Here is a 22,640-nt window from a genome sequence, read left to right on the forward strand (position 1 = left end):
CCAATGGATGTCAGCTCAGGGTGAATCTTCCTCACCAAAAGAAAAAAAAAAAAGATATAATTCACATACCATACAATTTACCCTTTAAAAGTATACAATTCCATGATTTTCAGTGTATTCACAAGGTTGTACATCACCACTATCTAATTCCAGAACATTTTCATCACCCCACCAGGAAGCCCCACATCCATTTAAGTCACTCTCCATTCACCCGTCCCTTCAGTCTCCGGGAACCATTAATCTGCTTCCTGTTGCATATTCTGGACATTTCATGTAAGTAAAGTTATAGAGTATGTGGTCTTCTGTGACTGGCTTTAAATTATCATGAAGTTTTCAAGGTACATCCATGTTTAAGCATGTATCAGTACTCCATTTCTTTATATGGCTGAATGATATCCCATTGTATGGATATACCAAAATTTATTTATTCGTTCATCAGTTGATGGATATTTGCTTTTTTTCCACTTTTTGGCTATTATGAATAATGCCGCTATGAACATTCGTGTACAGATTTTTGTGTAGATGTATATTTTGGTTTCTCTTGAGTACATACTAGGAGTGGACTGCTGGGTCATACGGTAACTCTGTTTAACCTTTAGAGGAACTATTTTCTAAAGCGGCTACATCACTTTATGTTCCCCCCAACAGTGTATGCATGAGGATTCCAATTTTTCCACATTCTTTTCAACACTTGTTATTATCTTTTTGATTACAGCCATCCCAATGGGTGTGAAGTGGTATCTCATTGTGGTTTTGATTTACATTTCTCTGATGGCTAATGATGTTGAGAATCTTTTCATGTGCTTATTGACCATGTGTATATCTTCTTTGGAGAAATGTCTATTCAAGTTCTTTGCCTGTTTTTACATTTAATTTTGCCTTTTTGTTGTTGAGTTGTAAGACTTCTTTATATATTATAGTCTTTATATATTCTGGACCTTTATCAGATATACGATGTGTAAATATTTTCTCTCATTCTGGGGGTTGTCTTTTCATTTTCTCAAGTGTCCTTTGAAGCACAAACTTTAATTTTGACAAAGTTCAATTTATCTGTTTTTTGTTTGGTTCCACAGAAGATTTTGATGTAGACTGTCAATGGGCAGCTCTATGAGAAAAACTCCAAGAGTCTGATCAAAATGCTAGAGATTACACTTTTAAAATTTATTAGCAGAAAGTTGTTCATACTAAAACCTTATTTTTAGTCTCTGCCAGATCTCTAGTTATGTCTCTTTTTCATTCCTAACGTTGTTTATACGTGCCTTCTCTTTATTTTCTTGACCAATTTTTCCCGATATTTGTTTATCTTATTAGTCTTTCCAAACAACCAACTTTTGACTTTGGTTGATCCCTCTCTTGAATATTTGTTTTCTAGTTCATTGACCTCTGCTCTTATTTTTATCTCCTCCCCCTCTTTCTTCTGGCTTATTCTGTTAATTGTTTTTCTAACTTCTTAAATTAGATACTTAGCTCATTAATTTTCAGCCTTTCTCAAGGTTCTGTATCCTGCGAAACACACATCTCTCTTCAGCATCCCCTCCATCCGTTTCCATGAATTAATCACCCCCTAGCAGGAGAATGAGGAGAAATAGAGGCAGGCATGGAACTGGGTAACTTGCCTGTTCCCATAGGAAGCCACCTACAGAAATGCTCTTTCGGAGAGATGAGAGCTCCTGGAGGTGGTGGTGGTGTATTCCAGAGCCAAACCAAGCCATTTGGGGTCATATTTCATGACGGGATGTAGCACCCCATGTCAGCGAGTTCTTGTGGCCTCACCATCTTGTCCTTGCAGACTGGCTTCTATTTCAGCAAATCTCCCTTGCCAGGCCAAAAGGCAACGAGGCAGATGCTCATGTAAAGAGAGGAATGAGCCAAAGCAATAAACTCAGCCCCAGCTGTCAGCCCAAACTGCTCTAGTTTCAGCTAAGAATCATCCTGTCCTTTTCTTGGCTTCTAATCCTTATTCCCAGTTAATTCTCTCCCTGGGACCACTTAGGAGGGAACCCCAAAACCATCATCATGGAATGGGAATGCTGGAAGGGACTGAGAACTCATCTGCCAACTCCCTCTTTTCACCAAGGAGGAGACCAAGGCCCAGGTGATAGGCATTCAAGTTCATGAAATGGTGCATTGTTTCTGATATCTGTATAAAATCAACCAGCTTTGTCCCATCTGATGCATTCTGCTTTGAACCCTACATTTCAGACACTATTTTGTGACCCCTGCTTTTACTTTGTGTTCATTTGCATTATATGCTTTTGCACATCTCTTAATTTTTAAAAGGTTGGATGACTTTGTCACTTAATTTGTTAAATACTGAGAGTGATACGTTAAAAGTCTCCCACTGTTGTTGTTAGTGCCGTGGAGTTGATTCGGACTCCTAGAGTCCCTGTGGACAGCAGAGCGGAACCCTGCCCGGTCTTTTTGTGCCATCCTCTCATCATCCAGCGCGATATCAGACAATGCTCCGCTGCTATTCACAGGGCGTTCATGACCAGTGTTTTGGAAGTGGGTGGCCGGGTCCTTCTTCCTAAAGCCTCCTACTAATATTGTGTTTTTGCTCTAAGTAAAAAAAAATAAAAACAAGAATATAGAGTATCTGAAGAATGTAACCAATAAGACTGATTTCATAAATATACTGAACTCTGTACCCTAAAAATAGAGTTCTCTTTCAGTTCCCATGGAATAACAACTGAAATGATCTTACATACACACGCACCCCCCCAAAACTGTACCAGCTGCAATAAAATAAAATTGGACATTAATAACAAAATACATATTTTAAGGACCTAATCCCCTGGAAATGAAAATGCAATTCATAAATAACTCCAGTAGTAAAAAGCATATCAAAACTACAGTGATGCAGGGGGTCGGCCCCGTGTGGTTAAGTACGCGCGCTCCGCTGCTGGCGGCCCGGGGTTTGGATCCCAGGCTCACACCGATGAACCACTTGTCAGACCATGCTGTGGTGGCGTCCCATATAAAATAGAGGAAGATGGGCACAGATGTTATCCCAGGGCCAGTCTTCCTCAGCAAAAAGAGGAAGATTGGCATGGATGTTCGCTCAGGGCTGATCTTCCTCACAAAAAAAAAAAAAAACTACAGTGATACAGTCATTGTAAAGACAGCAACAACAAGAGCAGTACAAATCAAAACTAAGGGGAAGTGGTCAAAGCTACTCCAGAAAGGAAAAGTCATTGCCTTAAATGGTTTTACTGCTAAACAGGAATAAGAAAATAATATTAGTTGATCTGAGCACTCAACTAACAAAATTAGGAAGACCACAAAAAAAGCCTAACTAAGAGATTAATAAACTAGAAATTAGAAAACGAGAAACAATAAAAAGCATTTAAAAGTAAGTGGCAGCCTAAAATAGTAGATAATAGCACCGCTCTGAGAGCAGATCGATCCTGTTTGAATTACAGCTCTGGGCTTTGTAGCTGTGTGACATCAGGCAAATTAAATTTCTGAACTTCTCAACCACCTGTAAAATGGGAATAACAGTACTCAACTCACAGAGTTATAAAGATTTTAAAAATTAGACAGGGCATACTAAGTACTTAGCACGGCGCCTGACATACAGTGAGTATTCAATAGATATTATCAGTTGTTATTATCATCACTTTCAAAAATGTCAAAATAAACAAACCTAGGCAAAGAGAACATGAGGATAAATATTCACTACTAAAAATTAGAAAGGTGATAGAGCCACATATGGAAATTTTAAAAAATATTTTTAGAGATTACTACATACAACTATGCTTAAAAAATGAAAATCTGGGTAAACGATTATTTTCTTGGAAAATAAATTACCAAATTTGACTCAAAAAGCAGTTGAGAAATTCCTGAATAAACATTTAAGCATGGAAGAAATTGAAATGGTTATCAAATAACTACTTCCAAAAATGGCATGGGGCCCAGATGGGCTAATTCTAGCAAATCTTTAGGGAACAGCTATTTCTCATGCTATCTAAGTTACTCCAGAGCACAAAAAAGAACGAAAACTTCTCACTTCATTTTATAAGGCTAGAACAGCCCTGATACAAAAGGCAATATAAAGAGAAAAAAGTTCAAACAAATCTCATCTTTGAACAAATATAAAAATAAAAAATAAAATATTAGCAAAGAGTAATGTATCATGAAATAGACTTTATTCCAAGAAAGCTAGGATAATTCAAACTTAGAAAATCACAAAACCGCATGAGATACCACTTTACACCCACCAGAATGGCTATAATCAAAAAGATAGAGAATAAGTACTGATGAGGATGTGGAGAAATTGGAACCCTCATACATTGTGGGTGGGAATGTAAAGTGGTACAGCTGCTGTGGAAAACAGTCTGGCAGTTCATCAAAAAGTTAAACATAGAGTTACCATATGACCCAGCAATTCCACTCCGAGGTATATACCCAAGAGAAATGAAAACCATCCATATAAAAACCTGTACATCAATGTTCATAGGAGCATTATCCATAGTAGCCAAAAAAAGGGAAATAACCCAAATGCCCATCAACTGATGAATGAATAAATAAAATGTGCATATTCATACAACAGAATATTATTCAGCCGTACAAGGAATAAAGTGCTGACACATGCTACTACACGGATGAACCATGAAAACATTATGCTAATTGAAAGAAGTCAATCACACAAGGCCACATATTGCATGATTCTATTTATATGAAATGTCCAGAATAGGCAAATCTATAGAAATTGAAATTAGATTAGTGGTTGCCTAGAGCTGGGGTGGTGGTGGGAGGGAAGGAATGGGAAGTGACAGCTAATGGGTACAAGGTTTCTTTTGGGGACGATAAAAATGTTCTGGGATTAATTTTAGCGATGACTGCATCACTACGTAAACATACTAAAAATCATTGAATTGTATACTTTAAATGGGTGAATTTACAGTGTGTGAATTATGAATTTACGGTATGTGCATTATATTTCAATAAACCTGTTAAAAATTTTAGAAATCAATTAATGTAATTCATTACATTAATAGCCAAGGCAGAAATATCGTATGATCATTTTAATTGATATCTAAAGGATTAACATTCCACATATTCTTGATTTAAAATAACAACAAAAAGGAGCAAACTTCCCAGTAAACCAGGAATAAAGGTCATTCCTTAGAGCACAATAAAGAATATCCATCTGACACTAGTAACAAATAACATACTTAATGATGAAACTCTAGAAACATTCTCACTCAAGTCAGGATCAACACAAGAGTGTATCTTACCATTATTATATACCATTACTTTGAAGTTCTATCCACTGCAGTAAGACAAGAAAAATAAAAGTACAAGTATTAGAAAAGAAGAGCTAAAATATTCATGATTTGTAGATTACAGTTGAACATGAAAAAAAAATCCAAGAGAAGAGAATTAACTGAAACACTATGAGAACTAAATTTAAAAGAGTTCAGGAAATTTTTAGGTTGCAAAATATTTACATAAAAATCAATAGCTTTCCTTTATGTCAGCAATACCCAGGTAAAAAATAAAATAAGAAGGAAAAAAAATCTCTTTCATAATAGTAATTAAAATTATAAATACATAGAAATACACTTTTTTAAAAAAGTGTGAGGCTAACATAAAGATATGTATATACTCTAAAGAAGGGTATAAAAGAAGACATGAATAAATGGAAATGTTCGATGCTTCTGGATTGTATGACTTAAGTTTGTAAAAGTATCTACTACATACCTATTAGAATGGCTAAAATTAAAAAGACTGACTATATCAAATTCTGGTGAGGCACTGGAACTGGAGACACTAGAACTCTCATACACTACTGATATGAATGTAAAGTGGTACAATCATTTTGGAAAACAGTTTGGCAGTTTCTTAAAAAGTTTAACATACACCTACCATATGATCCAGCCATTCTATTCCTAGGTATTTACCCAAGAGAGATGAAAACATATGTCCACGCAAAAACATGCACAGAAATGTTCATAGCTGCTTTACTTGTAACAGCCCAAAACCAGAAACAACCTAAATGTCTATCATTTATAAATTGTGGTATATCCATACAATGGAATACTGCCAGCAATAAAAAGGAGTAAATTATCGATGCACATAACATCACGGATGAATCTCGAAATAATCATGCAGACTGAAAGAAACCAGACAAAAAAGAATACATACTACACGATTCCATTTATATAAAACTCTAGAAAAGGCAAATGAACATAAAGTGATAGAAAGCATAATGGTGGAAGGGGCAGGAGGTGCGGGAGGAATTACCAAGGAGCATCAGGAAACACTTGGGTCTGATGGATATGTTCTTTATCTTGATTGTGGTAATGGTTTCATAGGTATATACATATGTCAAACTTACCAAATTATACTCTTTAAATATGTGTAATTTATTGAATTTCAGTTATACCTCAATAAGACTGCTTTAAAAATTTATCTGGAAGAACCAGAGAAACATACAATTTGTGATTTTATCCAGACTTACATCCTACCCTTCTGATGTCCTAATGACCCTAATGGAGACATTTAAATAATCGAATCATTAAGTACAACAGTCATATCGATACAGTTACAACTTATAAAGTATAAGATTATCAATGATCACCAAGTTCATTTTAACAACACTGCCATCAAATTACCAAAGGCATTTGTGCTGAAACTTGACAAGCTCATCTAAAGCCTGTGAATACATACATATATACATATACACACGCACAAATATGAACAATAATGAGAATAACTGAAAAAGAACCAATGAAAAAGAATAAATGAGTAAATACCGAGCTTACCAGATAGTGAAATGCACTATCCAAACAGACAGGAAGTCGCAGGAAAATAGACAGATCAGTGAAACAAAATGGAAAATCCAGAAAATAGATCCAAGTTTACACAATACTTAAGCATTTAATAAATATAGCATCTCAAATTACTGAGAAGGAATGATTTTTTTTCAATAGTTTCCATTGAATAACTGGCTAAATATTTGACGGAAAAAAGGAGATCCATACCTCACACCATAGGTCACAATTAATTCCAGATGGAAGAAAGATTAAAATACACGACTTTGAGTTCTGGCAACAAGGGGCACTGAGCTAATGCAAAACCCCTACCACTGCAAATATCCAGACATACTAGATGAAATGTAATTTTGAAAAATATTTAATGCATAGCAGATCTCAAAATAAATAAAAGGAAATCCCCAGGTGCTAGGAAATAACCATCTGAAAGCCACAGTATTAAGAGAAACATTGAGGCCATGGTGATCATGGGGTGTGTGTGAGTGGTGAGGAGAAAAGAGGGAGGGGAGAGATGAGGGGAAAGAAATATTGGTTATTAGACCTGGAAATAGGCCTCAATGGCTCGGGACTCGGGTTTTAGCATGCACACTTAGATATGAGATGAGGCCTTGGATCTTACAAGGCCAGGAGTTAGAAATGAGAGCCTGCACTCTTTCCTGTAACAAATATTTAATGAACACCTAGTATATGCCAGGCCCCCAGTGACAAAGCAACAAAGATTCCTGCCCTTATGTAAATTTACATTCTAACAAGTTTTAGAACGGAACAAGTGGGAGTATGGGGAGACAGTGAATAAACATAATAAATAAGTGAATCAAATAGTATGTTAGAAGGTGGTAAGTGGAACGGGGAAAAAAAGGAGACAGTAAAGCAGAATAAGGGTGACCAAGTTTGTGTGTGAGTGTGTGTGGCTCTGTGAGTGTGTAAGAGGGTGTGAGTGTGCGTGTGTGAGAAAGAGACAGACAGACATGGATGAGGAAGCTGTTTTAGGATACTATTAAATGGGATAGTGAGGGAAGGCTGCACTAAGAAATGACAACTAATCAAAGACTTGAAGGAGTCGAGGGAGCCCTCCATTCGGATATCTGAGCAGAGGGAACTACCAGTAAGAACAGACTTGGAGGTTGGGGAACAAGGGTAGAGGCAGAGAGCTAGTTAGGACACCGTGGCAGTAATCCAGGTGAATTACTGGGACTTCCAAATGCACCCTAAGTGAAAGAGGGACTAAAAATCTTTGTCCCTCAATCTAAGGTAACAGCAAAGTAGGTCTCTACGCAAAATTCTTGAGTAAAGGAAGAAAAAGTCCTTAGTGGGAAAATGAAATCTCAGGCCTGGAAGTGATTGGAGGCAAATGCATACTCCTCATCTGATATAGGAATTTCCAAGATGATCAATTAATGGAAAAATCAGTCTCAAGCCAATGACACCTCTAGGACATCTGGCAAAATCACTCGATAGGGATATTTCCAAAACTAAGACCAGTAGGATTTCCACAAAACCCCAAATAAAGATAAGCTCATAGTCAAACATTATGAAACACGTGAGGAAATCATTCACAATGAGCAAAGGTCAGCGGACAAAACACGCAGACCCCCAAGAAGTTGAGATCATCTATCTTCATCTTCTTCAGTACCCCCAAGAAGTAGAGATCATCTATCAAACTAAAAAAGACTATAGGAGAAGTTATTTTTATAGGATAAGTTATGTTTATATAAGAGTATAGGATAAGTATATATTTACAAGGAAATAATACTGAGCAAAAGAAGACAGATATCGAAGGGAACATACAGTACGATTTTATATAAAGTTAAAGAACAGGCAAAACTAAATCCATGGTGTTAGAAGTCAAGACGGTGGTTACACTGTGGAGCGGTGATTTGGAAGGGCATAAGGAGGCCTCTGGAAATATTTTATTTCTTGATGGCTGAGCTAGTTACACAGGTGAGTTGACTTTGTGAACATTCATCCAGCTGAATATGCATGATTTGAAGAGAGAAGACTGGCTAGCTGACACGCTGGAGGGCAAAGACGGAACAGGTCCCATGTCTTCCCCTCCGCGAGTGCAAGAGCTGGTGAGCGAGAGGTGGGAAATTCCCGGTGGTCTTGGAGGTTAGGCCCAAGCGAGGTCCCCCAGTCACAGCCTGAGCAGTCTCTTGAGGGAACCCCAATGGAATGGAGGGGATGGGAAATACATCGTTCAAGCTGTAGAGCTTCTTCTGGTTGAGATGGGAATGGACGGGGGTGGGTAATGTAGATCGGAAAAGTCCTTAGGAAAGAGGTGCATGCCACCGGAACACAGAATATCAAAGCTGAAGGTCGTCTTCAGGGCCTGACCCTTCATTTTACATAAGAGAAAAAAACTGAGGCCCAGAGACGTAAAGTGACTTGCCCAATAGATGTTAGCTCAGGGCCGGTCTTCCTCACAAAAAAAAAAAAGAGAGAGACTTGCCCGAAGTCACCTTTGCCCCCAGTATTAACAGTTTTCCTTGACAGGGTATATACAGATTAAAGATGAGAGGCTACCAGGCACAGTGGTGAAAAAGCAAGACTCTAGAGCCACACCGCTTAGATACTAACTCCTGCTCCACCACCTGCCAGCTGTGTGACCTCGGGCAAGTTACGTATCCTCCATGTGCCTTGGTTTCTTCATCTGTAAAATGGTGTACGAATGTAAATTTGTACAACCACTTTCTACAAATGTGTAACCACTATGTACTAGAGCTGAACCGATACATACGCAGTGATTCTACTTCTAGATACATACCCAACTGAAATGCATTCATATATCCATCAAAAGACATGGACAAGTAAGGCCAGTGCAGTATTATTTTTCATAGCTAAAACCTGGAAACAATACAAATGTCCACCATAAATGGAATGGATAAATAAATTGTGATACATTATGCCACAAAACACTATATAGCAATGAGAACTAATAAAACTACTGCTACTCCTGGGTAAATACCACAAATGTAATACTGAACAAAAGAAGCCAGAATACGATTCCATTCAAATAAAGTTCAAAAACAGTCAAAACCAATATATGGTGGGCAGGGGGCATGGTGACTCGAAGGGAGCACCAGGCAGCTTCTGGGGTGCTGGCATGTTCTTGATGAGGGCGCTGGTGATGTAGGTGTACTCACATCGTGACAGGTCTCTGAGCTGTACACTTATGATTCGTGTGCTTTTCTGTATGTTATACTTCAATAAAGAAATTTACTTAATAATAATAATAGAACCCACCTCATAAGGCCATTATGAGGACTAAATGAGGTAACATCTGTAAAGTGCTTAGAACGAAACATGGCAATAGTAAGGGCTATAGAAATGGGTGCTGATAGAAGCCCAACGTCCAGGACGAGCAGTCTACGTCTGGCTGGGTCTCCCCTTCCTGTGCCCCTCCTCTGAGCCCCCTCCATGGCACAACCCAAGGGCTCCTCTCACCACCCACGCCACCTCATATACCAACATGGTCTTGAGTGGAGCCCCCAGGACACTACGGCACTGAAGGCCCAGAGAGCTCAAATAACGTGTCCAAGATCACACTGCAGGCGGAGGCCGGACTTACACTCAGGCAACCTGAAGCTGGAGATGAGTTGTCTCAACCATAACCTCCAATACATACATTTTGGTATTTCATATTAAATAGAATGCTGTGCTCCTTGATCTTGATTTTAGAACTAAATATTTTCTACAGATCTGGAAAATCAGAAATTGCTTTTCACTTAAATGTGGATCATATTCTTCTGCAGACATCTTTGATTCAAAAAAACCAGCTCTCAAACCCTGGTTCCAATAATAAACTGGGGTGAGGAAATACAAGGGAATGCCCAGTCCCATTCCTCCCTAGCGTTTCTGGGTATCATGATGGCAAATCTGCCTCAAAACGTGGTTTAAGAAGGACTGATGTCTGTGGATCAGCGTGAGAAGCAATTTCCTTCCTCGTAGCAGCTGGGAAGGCCGAGGCCTTTCTCACCGTGAATTCTCTCCAGGTCTGAGCCATGAAGTGAGACAGGGCTGGGTCTGGGAATAAAGAGTTGGCTGAGACCAACCTGCCCACCTCTGAGGTCTGGCTTCAGGGAGCGGAAACAAGCTGGCCGCAGGACTCAGAGCAGGGGGGCCGGTGTCCAACAGCCCTGCCCTAGGGCGCCCAACCCAAAGGTACTTTCATGTTTCGGATGCCAAATTCTGTATCTGTAAACACAATGTGTTTCCTTTTTCATGCTGGGGTTGGAGCCGTTATTGTTCGGCACTTTCTGCGCCAGCCCGAATGGAAGCAGTGCACTGAGGGAAGTGGCCTGTGTAGAGTCCTCGGCTCTCAATGCCATGTGGATGTGGTTTGGGGTCAAGGACCCAACGTTTTGGGTGGGAAGAGCCCCGGGAAGCCTCATGCATCAGGGCCCCGACCCAGGCTGGGGCAGAATTGCCTTCAAGTTTGGGTGCAGTTCTGGAGTTCTCCCAGCCCAGAGGAACCTGCACGGGCACTTCCGAGCTGACACTCCCAGAAAACCACTCTTTCCAGGGAACTGTGGTCTCGCACACTCTGGGCACAGAAGAAAACAAAAACACTAGGACAGAACACGTGCAGGAGGAAAATGTGAAGTGGACTAAAATCCAATCCTTCTGTGGTACAGGAGCCAAATCTGAAACCCACTTCCTCTCAAAACCCTCAGCACCTCCCCTGCGTCCCGGGCACTCAGCAAAGCTCCCCACTGTGGGGGCCCACCTGTGTTTACGGTTTCGTACAAGTGTACAAGTGTTCACCTTTTCACCTGCACACTTCCCCAGTAAAACTGTATTCTACCTGCAGGGAGGGCATCGATCTCAACTCCTTTATGTCCCCAGACCTAACAGAGCCACCTGACCACTGACTGCTCCAGACACGTCCACTTACAGGACACTTCTTTGCCTGTAGGCTAGGGGAGCGGGGCAAGGTCTTCTGGGACCAAAAATGTCCTATAGTTTTCATCTCGTAAGCTAATTCTAAGTAATTATGGCTGCCAAGGGTATTATATTGAGGAGAATTCTAATACCCTAACACCATTTCTGGACTTAGGAGAAAAGACTGCTGTGAGTGATTAGCAATGTCTGCCCTGGTTTCAGAATGGGGGAGTGGTGGTGCGTTTGCTAAGTACTCACCACAGCCACTCCAAGCAGGAACAGATAAACTCAAAAGCACTGACAGCAGTAGTCAGGCAGGCAGGAAGCATCCATGATTTCGGACATTCCATCAGATGTGGAAGGTAACACAACATACAGGCACTTGGGAAACTAAAAGAGATCTATCTCATTTCCTTGTTACTTAAGACTCAGTTATTCAAATCTAGTCCCTTTAAAGGTCCCTATGGTCCCACAGATTGTCTAACTTAGGTGTGGAACCGCTGGAATGTGTGAAAATTGGACATGACAACCAATAAACTCTCTTACCTGTAGGCAGAAAAGGACCTGGGGAAAATCCAGAAAATCTAGCAAGAGCACCAGCCCGGAGGGGGCATGGATGGGCCCCCAACTAGAACTCAACCACCTGCAGTGGGCTGATACCGCACATACCTTACAAAGGCTAGTCCTGAATCCTCCACAGAGACAGACATCCAGTGCCTTCTCCCAGGCTGAGTTGGGAAGATTCGTCGGTTATCAGTCAATGTAGGGAACTAGGGTGCTGCTTTCCGTCTTTCAAGGTTATCACCCAAAGAATTTACTTTGACCTCTGAAAAGCCACCCCTTTAAATAACCTGTAAGTCTACCATATCTATAGAGACATCTTTTCTCTGGATCTTCTTTATATGCATAAATGCACTGCAACATGAATTCATTTCACCCTACCTACAGCGAATATACTAATCCTGACGGCAAAAGGCTCAGGGATCTTCAGGGACGGCCCCGACGCAGGCAAAGGCAGAGCACACTTCTCCACTCCTTGGCAGTACACCTGTCCCCTCAAACGACACGTTCCCTTTCCCTCTGAGCGCGAGCAGACACCTCTGAGAGAAACGTCCATCGTGAAGGAGGCTTGGGGCAGGCGCTTAAGTGTTGGAAGAGAAAGGCTCAGACGAGAGGCATTCTGCATCTCATCCGTCACAGGACCACAATCCCTTCTCTCTGTCAGAGAGTGGAAGTGGAACAAAACAATGTGGTCAGGGCTGAACACACACCTAGCCAAGGCCTCCCAGGAACCGGGGAAGGGAAGGGAGCATTACCTCTACGGGCAAAGGACTGACTACTGGAACGGGTCTCTGCCTTCTGACGAGGGGGGAAACTCACATAAATTATACAACGTTTCAAAGGCAAATGAAAATCTAACTCTCAGTCTACAAGAGGGACACATTTTTGGAATAAAAATACAGGAATGCAATACTGAACTCACCATGTTGTGCTACACAAGCCAAACCTGGGGACAGCAGACAGCACGGAGGCAAACAACCCTGTGTCTGGAAGACTGTCCCAGGCAGCTCACTTATTTCAGGCGCCATTCAGAACAGCCGTCCCTCAGAGCTGTTATAATAGGACATGGCTTTTATGTGATCAGCCTTCAAAACAAGCGCTGGTGATACCCCTGTTCTCTCTGTATGCAACGGCAGCTCTGAATAAGCCAAGATGTGCCCTGCAGACCTGTCCACATTTAGTTCTGTTTGTGGAAAAACTGCCCTTTGGTGGCAGGGACATCTGTTTTTGAAAAGCTTCCGTTCCTTGTGGCAATCTGATTAATTGCAACAAAGCACGTAGAAAGCATCTAGTATAATGCCTGGCGCTTAGTAGGGGTTTGTGGTCTGTCTTCAGAACGCAACCTGACAACCACCTCGCACTGACATTCTAAACTGCAGCTCCCCGGCCGCCCAAATCAATGCCACACCTTCCGAGGCTGTGGAGACCACAAGGGCTGATGTGTCTTTCCAGACGACAGGCAAAATGCTGTGGGCTGCTCTGCAAGTATTAGGCTTAAATCCTAAGCATTTCAAAAGCCCTCCGAGACCTCCGGTCTCCCGCTAATGAAAGGCACTGCAGAAACCCAAGGTATGATTATCACTTCTGAAAGGAAGAAAAAAATACTGGCTCACAAAATATCTGTACTTGTGCATCAACAGATAAGGCTGTTTTATAATCCAATTCCCCAGAGAGCCATTTATTTTGGTGAGGCCAGTGTGCATAGCAGACACTGTAGAAGCCATCAAGATAACACGAATAACAACCCAGCGGACTTTTGAAGTGTAAACATAAAAGTCTATTAAGAATACAATGTTGGTTTAATCCCAAGACAAAAAATTTACTTAATGAAAAGCACAACTCATCTCAAGAAGGAAATATCGATACCAGCTGTGAGCAGAAAATGAGGGGATTCCTTCCAGGGAACATCTGAATTTCAACCCACTGCCTTTCCAATATTTACTCTGGACATAAAGTCTCAAATACTTTTCCGAGGATCTCATCTTTCTACAGGAGGAGGAGGTCAGAGAGAAGTTTGGACAGGGCCAAAGGAGAGCTGGGCAGAGCCTGGAAATGCGCAGACCCACCCCAGAAGGTTTACCCTGACATAGCTCCGTGTCCCTTCTCTGGGCAGAGCAGGGGGGCAGCCTCCCTGCACCAGGGGCTAATGAGGACCCCAGCAGAGACCCTCACTCCAGCTGCCATGGGGCCAACAGAGATAAATGACAGCCCTGTGCAGCTGACACACACGAACGGCACCTACCAGCACCATGCCAACAACCAGGACATGCCATTAAACTCCTCTCTTTAATAACAACACTTCTTAGCCACTTCCTAGATTTTTTTCAATATGCTCCAGAGAAGCAATGGGATATTGAGCACTAGGGCAAAAGGAGAAGGCACTATTAAGGATTTGCTGACTACGAGCTCTGTTCCACCACCTTTGAGAGAGATCACGGGCCCTGAAATCAAGAAAGACTTGGCCATCAGCGACACTTGCAGATGCTGAGAACCCACAAGAAAGTATTTAAATGCTCTTCACTTACATTCCTAACTCCCAGCTCCCACTACGCCTGATGGCTAAAATAAAGGACAACTTCTTATATACAATTTCATATTTATACATATATTCATATGCATGAATATAATAAATAATATAGCATAATACAACATAACACAACTAGAGAACCACTTCCACTTTCAGCAGGAAATAAGCTGTTCCAACCTTTCTCCTATACATGGACGAGTAACTGCCATTCATTTATTCGTTCATCCATCCATCCATTCTGTGGGGAGGCAGCTCAGAGGATGCCATAAAACAAAGCATAAACCTCAGGCTGGAGTCCCAGCTCCACCATCTACTAGCTACATGGCTTTGTGTAAACTATCTAATGTCTCTGGGTTACGGCTTCCTCATCTGTAAAATAAGGATAATAGTAGTGCCTATTATTAGCGTAGTCACGATGATCAAATGACTAAATTAATGTGAGTGCTTGGCAAAAAATAAGCCCCCGAGGGCTAATCATCATAATAACAATAATTATAATAATTACTATGACTATAAAAACATTCACTGATCTACAGCTCTGTGCCAGACTCTGGACTAGGCAACAAATAATTTTAGCCTTATGATTTTGCAAGAGTCTTTAGCGGGGCATTGGATTTCTCACGGCAACACCACCAACATGACCTCCCTCTCTTGCTGGGGATGATGGTAGGCCTGAGCACCAGAACCATTTACAGCATGAAGAACCCCCTCCCAAAGCCATGTTTAAACCATTACAAGCATTATGTGGCAGGTACCCATGACCATAGGAGGCCAGCCCAGCACGGTGCTCATCTTGCAGAGACGTCTTTTGTGTGGGTTTCGGGTTTCAGCTGGGCAATGCAAAGCCATAGAATGAGTCGCAAAACGAGTTTTTATAAGCTCGCCCTGTCACAAACCAGGCAGGGGTTCATGCTGACATCCCCACAGTAAGATTAAACAGCATGCTTCGTCAGGCACTAAATACTAACACAGCTCCAACGTCAGGGGGACACTGATTAAAACTGATGTCAATAATTTATGAAACACAATATGGTCTTCAGATGCTCTTTTGAAAAAAGGAAGGGGGGAGAAAAGGGCCTAGCAACCCAGGTGGTTTAAAACTGTTCATGCATTTTCCCTTGAATGTACACACACTCCCACCATGCATGGATGCTTCCTTACACGATGAATGTCAATGCATATGTGTATAAAAGCATGTGAACACTGCTGATACATATGGGCGGAAGAAAGTATTTAGTTATTCCACCGAGAGCTGTCGAGGCTGTAACGTTATACATAGTCTTGTCTTTCATATTGTTTTGAGGGTGTTTTTCCCCCGGAAGAAATCCAAAATTGATTTAAAATAAAATTGGGCTCTACAAAGTTCACAGTTATTCCGTAGAGAACTCAACCTGGAAACAACACCGAAAAGAAAGCTTGACCAAAGAAAACCTACAGGATACATGCATTTCTTAGTAATCTAAAAGTACCTCGACCCTATGTAGAAGAACCATTTAGTCAAACAACAACATCAACGCTTTTTAAAGTTTTAGGGTTTTTTTGAGGGGAGGTTAACCTGGGGAAGGACGCCATTTTAGTCTATTATAAATCATGTCTCATTATTTTATAAAGGCAAAAACAGAAGAGAACAGCACAGTGACAATGCTCCATTTTTACCAAGACTGCTTTTTGGAATAAAAACATATATACTTCTTTACTTTGCCTTAGTTGTAAATAATCTGGGTAGCTTGACTTTACATGTCAACAGTGTGAAATTCACAAGATGGGATTATGTTGGGGAAAAAAATCTGAGCCACTGATAGTACAAAAGTTAGTGTTTGAAGGATTTATTAATGCTTTTTCCTAGCACAGTGCCCTGTAGTGTCTCAGAACACCTGTCAAATACTAATTCATTCACATATCTCCGCTACAGGGCCTTTTCATAAAAAGCTCAACCTTTAATTGTAAATCACTTTTAAATTGTCTTTGCTGGCTTTCTGTTTTGCAGAATGATGGAAAAATCGCTAAGACTTCAATTAAGACTTTATGGGAACTTCAACCTGATGTTCCCAGCTATATCTACAAGGTATCAGAACAACTATTCAAAAAGGAAACTATAAATAACTTTAACATAGTTGAATTGGCTTCGCTTTTATGAGATGAGTGAATAACTGGCAAGATTTAAAGATATTTTAACTACCGAGAATTAAAATAACCTCAGTGAAAACCGAAAATATTGTTAGCCGATTATTTGTCATGTAGATTATGTACTTATTAGGCCTAATTAAACTTCTGAACAAAAAGGCTTACTAATTACATTAGTTAATATGTTGATTGCTCAATTTGGCTAAAAAAAAAAAGCAGTCAATCCAATTTGTGCACATGGCTAGTGCTTTGGTCAAAAGACAAAATCCTAAACTACAGAGATTATTTCAAGTGCATGACCACTGTTATAACAAATGCAAGTTACGTCTCCACATCCACAGTGACCCGGAGAGATGGGGGTGAGTGATGAATTTGAACAATACCAATGCTAAGACAAATTTTCAAGCCAGTAAAGTGTTACCACAACATCCAGTTTATCCTCCTCAACGTATTCACTTGTGTTTGTCCAATTAGACCCTGCTGGTGACAATGTGAAGTTATCTTTCATATGCACATACAAACTAAAACTGATAGCAAAACTGTGGGAGGCCCTTTAAATGTCAATAAAGGGTTTTTACGAACAAAAGGAAGAAAAGAAAAGACGAGAGGGGGAAGAAGAAGAGATGGGAAAAACCAACATTTCTGAAGGAATTGAACAGATCAAAGGAATTTTATTCTCAAAGAGCACTAAGTCGGGGTGTAACTACTATCTCACTGTGGAATCCCGAAAAGACTCTTCAAACTGGCATTCGGTTCTGTCCCTTAAAGGAGGAGGAAGAACAATTAGGTCTGCAAAAGCGGAACACATGGAGTGCAAAAATGGAGGCCTCGCCACGCAACAGGAGGCACAGCCCTCTGCAGACCAGGACGCCTGACTGGGCCTCAGTGTCGACCCGGCTCTCCAAGACATGTTTTCCATTCCCTTGCTCAAAAGTCTGCATCCTCAGTCATGAGGCACAAACTACTCAACAACAACGTGACACAATTAATCAGAACCAGACCTCAAAACGTGTGTTTGTGGGGACCAGCAGACTTTGCAACGGGCCTCAGAGGGTGAAGCGACTGAAGACACTCATACTGGCTGTTTGGGGTTGAGGGGCGGGGGAGGAAAAGTACGTATGTTCACAAAAGATGCACACCAAATGGCATATTTATGAATTAAATAATGTTCATTAAAATAAAATGTGGGATTTGGAAATTTACATCTCATACTGGAAAAGTAAGGTATTGTCTTACTACCTTCCCCCTCTTTTTTTTTTCCTGGGGAGAAACTGATGCCTGAGAGTTTCTACAGAAGCAAAGCCCTACAACTCAGAAATAGAATGTCTCCCTTTTTTAAGTCTCATTTCTGACCCAACAGTATTCATCAGTGCCGGTTTGGTCAGATTTCTCTTTCAGGAACTGAAACCCCAGTAAAAATCGAGAATCTGGGCCCTTCAATAATTCAAAACTGTTTCATTTCACCAAATCCTGATGCTCACAAAAACATAGGGTATACTTCTTTTTTGGACCAAGATTGAATTAGTTTAAAATAATTACTGAACTCTCCTTTGTCATCTATAGATAGTAATTAATTTAAATCACACCATTCTCCCGCTAACACAAACACGCTGTCCAAAAGAAAAAAAAAATTTTTTTCAAACCATAAAAGACAAATGGAGGGCGCAGGACTGATATTCATCAGGTACCGAACTGGCCCCAAACTGCAAATCCTGCTGCCATCTCCCATGGGATTTGTGGTTGTGGAGCTGTAACTTCTCGGGAACCGGGCCTGGGTCCCCAACAGAGCGCCCAGCTGCAGCCCTAGGCAAGGGGTGGCGGGGCGGAGGTGGATCCTAGGGTCTCGCCAAACTGAGGGGAAGGCAATCAGTGTTTGCATTCGGATCCTGGCTTAGGGGGACCAGTTGGCAAATTTTGTGCAAAACTCTGTCCCCGAAGCATTCCTGGCGCTTCTTCCCGGCTTCGCAGAGCGCACTGGGCGAGAACCCGAGCGTCCACGGCCAGCGCCACGCGAGCAAGTGGAACCGCTCTCTGCCCTCCCGGGTCCAGGACATCCCGCAACGCACCTCCCACAATTGCCGCAACACCCACGGAGCGGGCGATCCTCGGGTGCGGCTGCCGCCGGCGCTCCCGACCGCGAACCCGCGGCTGGGAGGCCCGGGAGCAGCCGCCCGCGTCCCCGCCCGCCGCCCGCGCCCAGGCCGCGCCCCACTCACCCACGCACTCGTTGGCCTCGCGGGCGGTGGCGCGCTGCCAGGGCCGGTCGTAGTGGAAGGGCTTGCAGCGGTCGCACTCCGGGCCGGCGGTGTTGTGCCTGCAGTCGCACACCAGGCTGTCGTCACGGTCGCGCACGCAGCGGGCCGCGTGGCCGTTGCACTTGCAGCGGCCACCCACCTGCAGGTCGGACACGGCGTAGAAGTACGAGTCGCGCGCCAGCTCCGAGTCGTCCTCGTTCTCGTCGCCGAACGTGTGCAGGCGGCTGAAGGCCACGCGGATGTCGGTGGCCGTGACCCAGTCCTGCAGCACCGGCGAGTTGTCGAAGTCGTGCGCCGAGGGCCGCCCGTCCAGCGTGCTGAAGGCGATGAGGCCGCCCGAGAGCGGGCGCATGTCGGTGTGCGAGTCGGTGCACACGGCCTCCTGCTCGTTCTGCTTGGTGATGGGCGCGCGGTGCGGCCGGTTGTACATCTTGCGGCACTGCGTGGAGTAGAACTGGAAAGGCACCCACGTGCGCCCGTAGTCCATGGACTTGTAGATGGCCATGGACTCGGGCCGTGGCGAGCAGAACTGCAGGCTCACGTAGGTCACCTCGAACTTCTTGCCGAGCGACAGCGTGAGCGTGACGTTGTGCGGGAACTGCAGGTAGTTCTCGGACTGCCAGCACGTCAGGTTGTGCGGGTTGTTGAGATCGGTGAGGAAGGCGGGCGGGTGCGCCTTCTTGGGGTCGGACGCGTTGCAGAGGTGGCAAGAGCGCAGCCGCTCCTCGCCGCGCTCGCTCACCACGCAGTAGCGCGCCGGCGGCCGGCCGCAGGTGCTGGACACGCGCACGTCCTTGCCGAAGGCCGCGTTGACAAAGTCCGGGATGCAGCGGCGCGGGTGGCCGTTCTCGTCCGAGCAGGGGTCGGGCTGCGCCGCCTGGCCCGCGAACATGCTGAGCCCGGGCCCGCCGCGCACCGCGCCCACCAGGCACGCCACCGCCGCCAGCGCCGCCAGCGCCTCCCACACTGCGCGCATCATGCTGCGTCCAGCCTGCCCCGGCCCCGCCGCGCCGAGGAGTCGGTCCGCCCGCCGCAGAAGGCGCCTGCGGAGAGAGGGGAGCTGCGCTCAGCCAGCCCGCCCCGCGCCCTCCACCCTCCGGCGCGGCGGCGAGCCGCCGTGCGGGCGAACGCCCGGCTTCCCCGGCACCAACCTCGCGGCCGACTGCCCGCCTCGCGCCCCAAAGTCCCGGGAGCAGGCGAATCCCGGGGCCCCCAAACCCGCACCGCCCGCGCTTCTTCCCGGCCGAGCAGCGAGCTCGGCTTCCCCGCCACTGCCGCCTCCACGCCGCCCGAGGGGCATGCCCGCGCCCGTCTGCCCGTCTGCAGCCACCCCGCCTAGCACCCCAAGTCTCGGGCGCAAGAGAGCGCGGAAGCCCCCAACCCCGCACGGCCCGCGCCCCTTCCTCCCGCAGCCAGGGGTGCCTCTCGGCTGCCCCAGATCGCATCCCCGCTGGAGAGTCCGCGTTCGGGACTTTACCTCTGGAGAGGGCAAAAGAGAAAGAAAAGTTTGCCTGGCCCCGGCCGGGGAGCCCGCGCGCCGGACGGCGGAGAGCCTCTCGCTCGCTGCTTGCACGCGCGTCCTGCCTCAGCGCGGGCTTGCCAGCTCCATGCCCGGCGCGGCCGCCGCTGCCCCAGCCCCGGCCCCGGCCCGGCCCCGGCCCGGCCCGGCCCGGCCGCCGCTCTCGCCCGAGTGACGACGCGGCCGCCTGGCTCCCGCCGCTGCCGCCGCGGTCAGAGTGCTGCCCAGCCCGCGCCCGGGGCGCACACACGCTCACGCTCGCTGGCGCGCACTCACACACACGCACGCACGCCCCCGAAGGCGCCGCCGCCGCCGCCGCCGCCGCCGCCACTCGCGCTGGGAGTGGGGGGCGGAGGGGAGCGCGGGGGCGGGGGGCGGGGCCGCCGGGCGGGGCGCCGGCCAATAACGTCGGCGAGCAGCCGCCCGCTCGCGAGCGAAGTTTTAACCCCGGGAAAGAAGAAAGTTAAAGGGAGCCGGCCCGGGACGCGAAGAGAGCGAGAGCGCGAGCGGGTGGGACCCGGGAAGCGCGAGAAAGAGAAGCAGAGACAAAGAGAAAGCGAGAAGAGCGCCCCGGGAAACCCCGGAGAGGGGGCTGGGCCCGGCGCGCACCCCGCGGAGGGAGGAGGGGCGGGCCGGGGACTGTCAGCCTCGCCCGGCCCCGCGCCGCCCGGAGAGCCCCGCAGGTTTCCGCCGGCCCCACGCCCGGGGGAGCGCGCATGCCGGGGGGAGGGGACGATTTTCTCCCTCCGGGTCCCAGCCAAACACATCTGTGTTTGTTTTCTTTGCTGCGCCGAGGTCGGGCCTTCCTCTAACCCAGCCCGATGGCCCTGGTGGCACCGCGTACAGGGCCGTGGCCCTGTCGGCAGACAGCCCGGGATCGCGAGGAAGAGGAGGAGGATGCAACCTCTGCCTGCTTGCTCCTCCTGCCCGAAGTCCCTGGGGTCTGGCGAGAAGGGGCTGCCCGCCCCCGCCACCCTCGCATAGTTGTCTTCGTGTGGTGGGTCTGTCTGTCCGAACGCGGCTCCTTTCATGCCGGGGGCAGCTGTGGGGGCAGGAGACTGAAGCGGAAAGAAGCCGACAGCACCTGGGCACTGGCCAATGCCCCTCGCAGACGCAGAGGGGTCTGCCAGGCCTCAGGCTGGGGACAGCCCAGCCCTCCCCAGATTCCCTGAGGCAGGCTTATGGGTACTTCCTGGCTCACGTTTTTAAGGGTGCTATACCCTATACTATCTCATGGGAGCCCCACAACAGCTTTGCAAAGTAGATATTAACTCCATTTTGCAGATGAGGAAACTGAGGTCTCAGGAGGTGAAGAAACTTGCCCAAGATCTCCCAACTAGTAGACATCAAATCCAGGAATAGAGACCTGGGCACCTTTCTCTCCTCACATTTGTCAAATGGACAATCCCAGGAGTTATCGTCTCGTGGGGCATCCTCCAGGCCACCCAGCTTCTCCTTCTTGCCTCATTCTCTGCCACCTTAAAAAGACTGAGGACAGTGAGAGTGTCCTTTGACCATCCTGCAGCAGCCGCCAAAGAGCTTTGGGGAAAGAATACACTGGCCTGAGAGTTTGGAAGTGAACTGCTGTTAGTTTGTTACTTGGAGATGAGTAATCTACTGATAGACCTGGATTGACAGCCCAGGGTCCTGGTTCTGGCCCAACGGCTGACTTGCTGCATTGTCTCCATTAAGTGCCTTATTTTGTCTTATTGGCATTTTCATAAACTCTTGAGAATCTAAGAAGAGGCCTCAGGGTTCATCTGGCCCAGCTCAGTCTCCTTGGAAGAACGCCTTCTCCAGCCTCCCTGAGAGATGGCCACCCAGGCCAGCTCTTCCAGGGATGGGAGTTCACCACAGCCCAAGGAAATAAATCCTTCCCGTTGCAGGACAGCCTGTATTCATCCTCTCCCCTGGGGTAGCGTTTTAGCTCTGTCTTCTTGTGCCATTCACCACTCTCTACACTGTTTATTTATGCCTTGCCTTGTGGCAGAAAG

General features: G+C 45.5%; 1 protein-coding gene across 1 annotated transcript in view; it reads right to left on the reverse strand.

Annotated features, from left to right (window-relative positions):
* NTN1 (netrin 1) overlaps positions 1-20,975 on the reverse strand; it is a 174,896-nt gene extending 153,921 nt beyond the window's left edge. Inside the window, exons 1-2 of the mRNA XM_004433069.3 lie at positions 20,605-20,975; positions 19,089-20,170 (exon numbers count right to left, since the gene is read on the reverse strand). Coding sequence (XP_004433126.1) covers positions 19,089-20,106 — 1,018 coding nt within the window. The 5' untranslated portion in view covers positions 20,107-20,170; positions 20,605-20,975. The remainder of the gene's footprint in view (positions 1-19,088; positions 20,171-20,604) is intronic.
* Positions 20,976-22,640: the final 1,665 nt, after the last annotated feature.

The sequence above is a fragment of the Ceratotherium simum genome, chromosome 16 (genome assembly GCF_057802395.1).
Source record: "Ceratotherium simum simum isolate JZ-2026a chromosome 16, ASM5780239v1, whole genome shotgun sequence".
NCBI lineage: Eukaryota > Metazoa > Chordata > Mammalia > Perissodactyla > Rhinocerotidae > Ceratotherium > Ceratotherium simum.